The sequence below is a fragment of the Boleophthalmus pectinirostris genome, unplaced genomic scaffold (assembly GCF_026225935.1).
Source record: "Boleophthalmus pectinirostris isolate CB_2022bp ecotype Guang Dong unplaced genomic scaffold, ASM2622593v1 HiC_scaffold_12, whole genome shotgun sequence".
Lineage (NCBI taxonomy): Eukaryota > Metazoa > Chordata > Actinopteri > Gobiiformes > Gobiidae > Boleophthalmus > Boleophthalmus pectinirostris.
Window position 1 is genome coordinate 39,841,835 of NW_026571018.1, and position 7,500 is coordinate 39,849,334.

Genomic DNA, 7,500 nt, shown 5'->3' on the forward strand with positions numbered 1-7,500 from the left:
CCTGGTTTAGTCCTGGTTTAGTCCTGGTTTAGTCCTGGTTCAGTCCATTTTTCATTTAAACACAAAATTAAATCAAAAACTAAAAAAAAAACCAAATCATTATCTGCAAGACAAACGTACCTGTCGCAAATCCACAGACCTGACGCAGCCGAGACGAGAGACGAGACGAGGGGCGGAGACGACACAAAGACATCCTCACTGTCGATCCTGTACACACACACACACACACACACACACACACACACACACACACACACACACACACACACACACACACACACACACACACACACACACACACACACACACACACACACACACACACACACACACACACACACACACACACACACACACACACACACACACACACACACACACACACACACACACACACACACACACACATACACACACACACACACACACACACACACACACACACACACACACACACACACACACACACACACACACACACACACACACACACACACACACACACACACAACACACACACACACACACACACACACACACACACACACACACACACACACACACACACACACACACACACACACACACACACACACACACACACACACACACACACACACACACACACACACACACACACACACACACACACACACACACACACACACACACACACACACACACACACACACACACACACACACACACACACACACACACACACACACACACACACACACACACACACACACACACACACACACACACACACACACACACACACACACACACACACACACACACACACACACACACACACACACACACACACACACACACACACACACACACACACACACACACACACACACACACACACACACACACACACACACACACACACACACACACACACACACACACAACACACACACACACACACACACACACACACACACACACACACACACACACACACACACACACACACACACACACACACAACACACACACACACACACACACACACACACACACACACACACACACACACACACACACACACACACACACACACACACACACACACACACACACACACACACACACACACACACACACACACACACACACACACACACACACACACACACACACACACCACACACACACACACACACACACACACACACACACACACACACACACACACACACACACACACACACACACACACACACACACACACACACACACACACACACACACACACACACACACACACACACACACACACACACACACACACACACACACACACACACACACACACACACACACACACACACACACACACACACACACACACACACACACACACACACACACACACACACACACACACACACACACACACACACACACACAACACACACACACACACACACACACACACACACACACACACACACACAGATTGAAAACACTCGAGTGAAAACACATTTGATGTCATCGTGTGGTTCTGAATTTACCTTTTGGACATTTATACATGTTTGTTTTGGTAAAATACAGAAAATCTGTTTTAAACACAAAGAAAAAGACTAAACTGACTCATGTTTGACGTGAAAGAGCCGAGAGCAAAACAGGTTCAATTTTAATATTAAAACTATTTTAATATTATCAACCTCCAAAAGGGGTTAAATTAGTCAAAAATGTGATAATCATGTTTTAGTCTTAGTTTAGTCCTGATTTAGATCAAATTGATAAAAAAAAAAAAGTGATAGTCCTGATATAGTCCTGATGTAATCCTGGTTTAGTCTTAGTTTAGTCCTGGTTTAGTCCTGATGTAGTCCTGGTTTAGTCTTAGTTTAGTCCTGGTTTAGTCCTGATGTAGTCCTGGTTTAGTCCTGGTTTAGTCCTGGTTTAGTCCTGGTTTAGTCCTGGTTTAGTCCTGATGTAGTCCTGGTTTAGTCCTGATGTAGTCCTGGTTTAGTCCTGGTTTAGTCCTGATGTAGTCCTGGTTTAGTCCTGGTTTAGTCCTGGTTTAGTCCTGGTTTAGTCCTGGTTTAGTCCTGATGTAATCCTGGTTTTAGTTCCTGGTTTAGTCCTGGTTTAGACCTGATGTAGTCCTGGTTTTAGACCTGATGTTTAGACCTGGTTTAGTCCTGTTTAGACCTGATGTAGTCCTGGTTTAGACCTGGTTTAGTCCTGGTTTAGACCTTCCTGGTTTAGACCTGGTTTAGTCCTGGTTTAGTTCCTGGTTTAGTCCTGGTTTAGACCTGGTTTAGTCCTGGTTTAGACCTTGTTTAGTTCTGGTTTAGTCCTGGTTTAGACCTGGTTTAGTTCTGGTTTAGTCCTGGTTTAGACCTGGTTTAGTCCTGGTTTAGACCTGGTTTAGTCCTGGTTTAGTCCTGGTTTAGTCCTGGTTTAGTCCTGGTTTAGACCTGGTTTAGTCCTGGTTTAGACCTGGTTTAGTCCTGGTTTAGGGTTTAGACCTGGTTTTAGTCCTGGTTTAGACCTGGTTTAGTTCTGGTTTAGTCCTGGTTTTAGACCTGGTTTAGACCCTGGTTTAGTTCTGGTTTAGACCTGGTTTAGACCTGGTTTAGTCCTGGTTTAGTCCTGGTTTAGACCTGGTTTAGTCCTGGTTTAGACCTGGTTTAGTTCTGGTTTAGTCCTGGTTTAGTCCTGGTTTTAGACCTGGTTTAGTTCTGGTTTAGTCCTGGTTTAGTCCTGGTTTAGACCTGGTTTAGTCCTGGTTTAGTTCTGGTTTAGTTCTGGATCTGGACTCACGTGCTTCAGCTCCGCGGCTCCGTCACATCACAGGATTAAATCACGCGAATCCAGGAGAAAAAACAAACTGTGTCCAATCACAAAATTAAATCAGATTAATTAAAAAGAAAAAGAAAAAGAAAAAGGAGTTAAAAACGCAGCGGTTTGTTTCAATGACGGAGGAGCACGCGCGCGGCGTGAGGGAGACCGGATGTAAACAAACCGGCACTTCCGCTCTGTTCGCTTCTCCGTCACTGCCACAGAACTATAATAAAATCTAACTTTAAAAACTATAATAAATTGTAATATATAATAATAATAATAATAATAATAATAATAATAATAATAATAATAATAATAATAATAATAAAATAAATCTAGAATAAAATTATAAAATAAAAGTTTTTATTATAAATCCATGGTCGCGCCCCCTGCTGGAGCGGAGGAAACACGACTATTTGTGAATTATTGTTCTGGATTTCTCCTGAAGGATCTAAATCTATTTTACAACTAGTTTGAACAGACATTTATATAAATTATCTCTTATTTTTATTATGATTATTAATTTTGAAAAGTTTTATGACACCATATAAAGACACACACAAAAAAACAAAAAAACAGAACACTAAACAGAAAACTAACAATTAAAAAAAATGTATTTTATGTAATTTGTGTGGTATATTATTCTCAATTTCCTGTTTTATCTTTATTTTATTTTATTTTTTTATTGCAGGTTTTCAGATACAAACAAAATATTGATTTTATTTGCAATTTTTTTCTATTTGCTAATTTAATGCAATTTTTATTTCACTTTTTATTAATTGCTTATTTATTTGATGCATTATCTTATTTCATGTTAACACGTTAAACATTTATACTGTGCGTTCTCTGTGCAGCACTTTTGGAGACGTTGGTGTTGGTAAAATGTGCAAATTATACAAATAAAGTTGGACTGGATTTGTTCAATTTTACAAAAAGCAGAAGATGTTTGTTCAGAAACTTTTAAAGGGTCCGTGTTCTGTGTCTGGACTGTGACATTCGCTCAGCTCGGTTCGTTAGCAGCTCATTTGTGTCGTCCAGATCTGGCACCGGAGCAGCAGGTGTCCAGGAGCCGTAATCCCATAAGAAGATCATGAAGAAGACGATGAGAAGGAGGAAGGAAGAGGAGGAGGAGGAAGGGGCCAGTGTGTCCAGTTTGACCACAGAGTCCAGTCTGATCACAGCGTCTGGAGCAAGTCTGGTCTGACCTGAGCGTCTGGAGCAAGTCTGGTCTGACCTCAGGGTCTGGAGGTGGCCTACAGGGGGGCACCCGAGTCGGGGATGGGGGCTCGGACCGGGCAGCGCCGCTGGAGGAGACGCCCGTGACGTGGAGCTGAACGGTCAGTACAGACTCAGAAAAATGATCATTTTATTTATTCTAGGTCAGGAGTCTCCAACCTGTAACTCTCCACCTCTTTTCAAGCAGCTCAACAAAGAATTTCTGAATTATAAATTTTGTGCCGAATAATTAAAATTTGACGAGTAAACTTTTATTCAAATGTAAGAACAACACTATAAAAAAAAAGTTAGTCCAAAATGTAAGATCTAAACACTTCAATTTATCAGAAAATGACTTAAATGTAGAGAAATGTTCTGTCCGTGCAGAAGTTTATGAGGCTCAGTTTGAGATAAACAGACTTAAAAACAAGTTTATGATGAGTGTGACTGGACAAACTACTGTAATGTCAGACTGAATTCAAGTATTTTTATCTAGAATTGATCATTATATTATATTAAATTACAAGTTTTCTTTTTTTCACTACACATTTTTCTGTTGTTGTTGCTTCTGTTATGATTTTACAAATGTTCCACTGTAAAAAACTGAATTCATTTCTGTTTTTCGCTGAGTCTGTTTTTGTTGTTTTTCCAGCCGGTCTGCGCTCGTGTTGCAGTGGTCATGTTGGTCTCCGGGGTCCGTCTCGGGGTCCGTCTCGGGGTCCGTCCCGGGGTCCGTCCCGGGTGTGGTCCTGGGCAGCGCTCTGGGCTGGTTCTCTCTGTACCTGCTGCTGTGTGCCGCCTGCAGGGGGCGCAGTGCCGAGTGGAGCTGCCGTCTGGTCACTCTGTCCCACGGGATCCTCATCGTGCTCCTCACCGCCTACGTGGTCTTCATCGACGGACCCTGGCCCCTCACGCACGCAGGTACAGAACTCGACCCGGACCTGGACTGGACCAGGACCTGAACCGTCCCACAGACTGACAGAACCTGTGGGATTTAAACCATGTTCTAAGGTTCTAATGTTCCACTTCAAAAACAGAACTGGAGTTGTGTTTGGTTTTATTCACGAGTCTTTATTATGAGTCTGTCTACAGATTTAAACCAGGACTAAACCAGGACTGAACAAGGTCTTAACCAGATCTAAATCAGGTCTAAATCAGAGCTAAACCTGGTTCAGACCTGGTTTTAGTCCTGTTTTAGTCCTGATCTAGCCCTGGTGTAGACCTGGTTCAGTCCTGGTTTAGTCCTGGTTTTAGTCCTGGTTTTCAGTCCTGGTTTTAGTCCTGGTTCAGTCCTGGTTTTAGTCCTGGTTTAGTCCTGGTTTAGTCCTGGTTTTAGTCCTGGTTTAGTCCTGGTTTAGTCCTGGTTCAGTCCTGGTTTTAGTCCTGGTTTAGTCCTGGTTTAGTCCTGGTTTAGTCCTGGTTTTAGTCCTGGTTTTAGTCCAGTTTTATTCCTGGTTTTATTCCTGGTTCAGTCCTGGTTTAGTCCTGGTTCAGTCCTGGTTTAGTCCTGGTTTAGTCCTGGTTTAGTCCTGGTTTAGTCCTGGTTCAGTCCTGGTTCAGTCACATCTTCTTTAAAGCCTCACTGTGTAACTTTCCTGGTGTTTGTGCTCAGGTTGGGAGAACACGGAGCTGCAGGTTTTCTCTCTCTGCGTTTGCCTCGGTTACTTCCTGTTCGATCTGTCGTGGTGCGTGTTCCACCGGAGCGAGGGCGCCGTGATGCTCGCGCACCACGCCGCCAGCGTCCTGGGCATCGTCCTGGCGCTGGGCCTGGGCTCGTCCGGGTGCGAGACCTGCGCCGTGGTGTTCGGCAGCGAGCTCACCAACCCGCTGCTGCAGGCGCGCTGGTTCCTGCGCCGCGCCGGCCTCTACGAGTCCGTCCTGGGCGACGCCGTGGACGTGCTGTTCGTGGCGCTGTTCGCCGGCGTGCGCGTGGGCGTGGGCACCGTCATGTTCTACCGCCAGCTGGTCTCGCCGCGCCCCGCCCTCGTCATGAAGCTGGGGGGCGTGGTCATGTACGCGCTGGCCTGGGTCTTCATGGTGGACATCGCCCGCTTCGGCTACAGGAAGAGCCGCGCCAAGTACAGGAAGTGGAAGGAGCGAGCGGGAAACGAGCACGACTCTGACGCTCGGACTCACCCGCCACGAGAAAACCTCAAGTCTGAATAAAAATGAATCCTTCTTTCAAAAGTCCACGGAAACACTTCAGTCCTAAAGACAAGGATTATTTGGAATTAAACCTAAAGAGACAGTTTGGAATTTTGGACGTAGGATTTCAGTCCGTGTGTCGTTCGTTTATTTGTTTTTCAAAATAAAAAATTAAAGAAAACGAAAAAAAAAAAAACGATTTTCTTCATTATTTGTCTCTAAAACCAAAATGAGAAAAACTGACTAAACCAGGACTAAACCAGGACTAAAACTGGACTAAAACTGGACTAAACCAGGACTAAAACTGGACTGAACCAGGACTAAACTCACCCGCCACGAGAGAACCTGAAATCTGAATAAAAATGAATTCTTCTTTCAAAAGTCCACGGAAACCAGGGGTGTCAAACATCCGGCCCATGGACTGGATCCGGCCCTCCAAGACCTTTAATCTGGCCCTGGGCTGATTTTCTACTCAAATATTGTAATGATATTTTCTATTAAAATGGTGTTAATTTTGTGTGGTGTTTATCACAGCAGCGTCTCCAGCGTCTCTGTACGTGGCCCCTCCCACCAGAGCAGCACAAATGAAGACTTGTCTCTTTCCAAACGCTCTTAAAGGACGATCGGTTTTGACTGTTGACCGTGACACCCTCATCAGAAAAATGTCCAACATGAGAAAAGTGGAGCCGAGTGCAGGATTTTACAACAAAAATGGACTTATTCTGTTTACAGACAAGTTCATGTTCAAACTTTGTGTTGAAATTGTATTTTTCTTAAGGTTCGTTCACACCAAAGCGTCAAATCGTCCAGTTTCTGTGTAAAGCTGATGTGGACGCGCGACTAGAGCCTCCTGTGTTTTTGCGGCGCATCTTCAGCATCAGCGCGGCGCGAATCTGGCGTCAATGTGGTGAGTCTTGAGTGTTTTAGCGTTGACGCTCTAGACGCGCGTCCAAGGCGTCAGCGTCAAGAAGTTGAAAATGCTGAACTTTTCTTGTCAGATGCACCGAGTCGACCAATCAGGGACGAGTATCCAGAGACACAGCGACGTTATTATCAGGAAGAAAAACCCCAGAACCAGAACCACAAACATGAACGAAACATAAATATATACACCACAAACACCGAGACCATCACCAGGACCAGACCAGGACTAAACCAGGACTAAACCAGGACTAGACCAGGACTAAACCAGGACTAAACCAGGACTAGACCAGGACTAGACCAGGACTAAACCAGGACTAAACCAGGACTAAACCAGGACTAGACCAGGACTAAACCAGGACTAAACCAGGACTAAACTAAACCAGGACTAAACCAGGACTAAACCAG

At 44.4% G+C, this 7,500-nt stretch overlaps 2 protein-coding genes across 2 annotated transcripts in view; one reads left to right on the plus strand and one right to left on the minus strand.

The window, feature by feature from the left end:
- Positions 1–2,976, minus strand: part of rcc1l (RCC1 like) — a 20,122-nt gene extending 17,146 nt beyond the window's left edge. The window contains exons 1-2 of the mRNA XM_055149005.1: positions 2,791–2,976; positions 121–207 (exon numbers count right to left, since the gene is read on the minus strand). Coding sequence (XP_055004980.1) covers positions 121–193 — 73 coding nt within the window. The 5' untranslated portion in view covers positions 194–207; positions 2,791–2,976. The remainder of the gene's footprint in view (positions 1–120; positions 208–2,790) is intronic.
- A 925-nt stretch (positions 2,977–3,901) lies between these two features.
- tlcd5b (TLC domain containing 5b) lies at positions 3,902–6,192 on the plus strand. Its single transcript, XM_055148287.1, has 3 exons — positions 3,902–3,993; positions 4,679–4,947; positions 5,639–6,192. The coding sequence occupies exons 1-3, from the start codon at positions 3,902–3,904 to the stop codon at positions 6,190–6,192; spliced, it is 915 nt and encodes a 304-aa protein (XP_055004262.1).
- Positions 6,193–7,500: the final 1,308 nt, after the last annotated feature.

Bases quoted from the DNA above. Each gene is read 5' to 3' on its own strand.
- tlcd5b (XM_055148287.1), top strand. From the start codon at position 3,902: ATGAAGAAGACGATGAGAAGGAGGAAGGAAGAGGAGGAGGAGGAAGGG. The intron at 3,994-4,678 runs GTCTGGAGCAAG...TTGTTTTTCCAG, and splicing joins GAGTCCAGTCTGATCACAGC to CCGGTCTGCGCTCGTGTTGC. The intron at 4,948-5,638 runs GTACAGAACTCG...GTTTGTGCTCAG, and splicing joins CTGGCCCCTCACGCACGCAG to GTTGGGAGAACACGGAGCTG.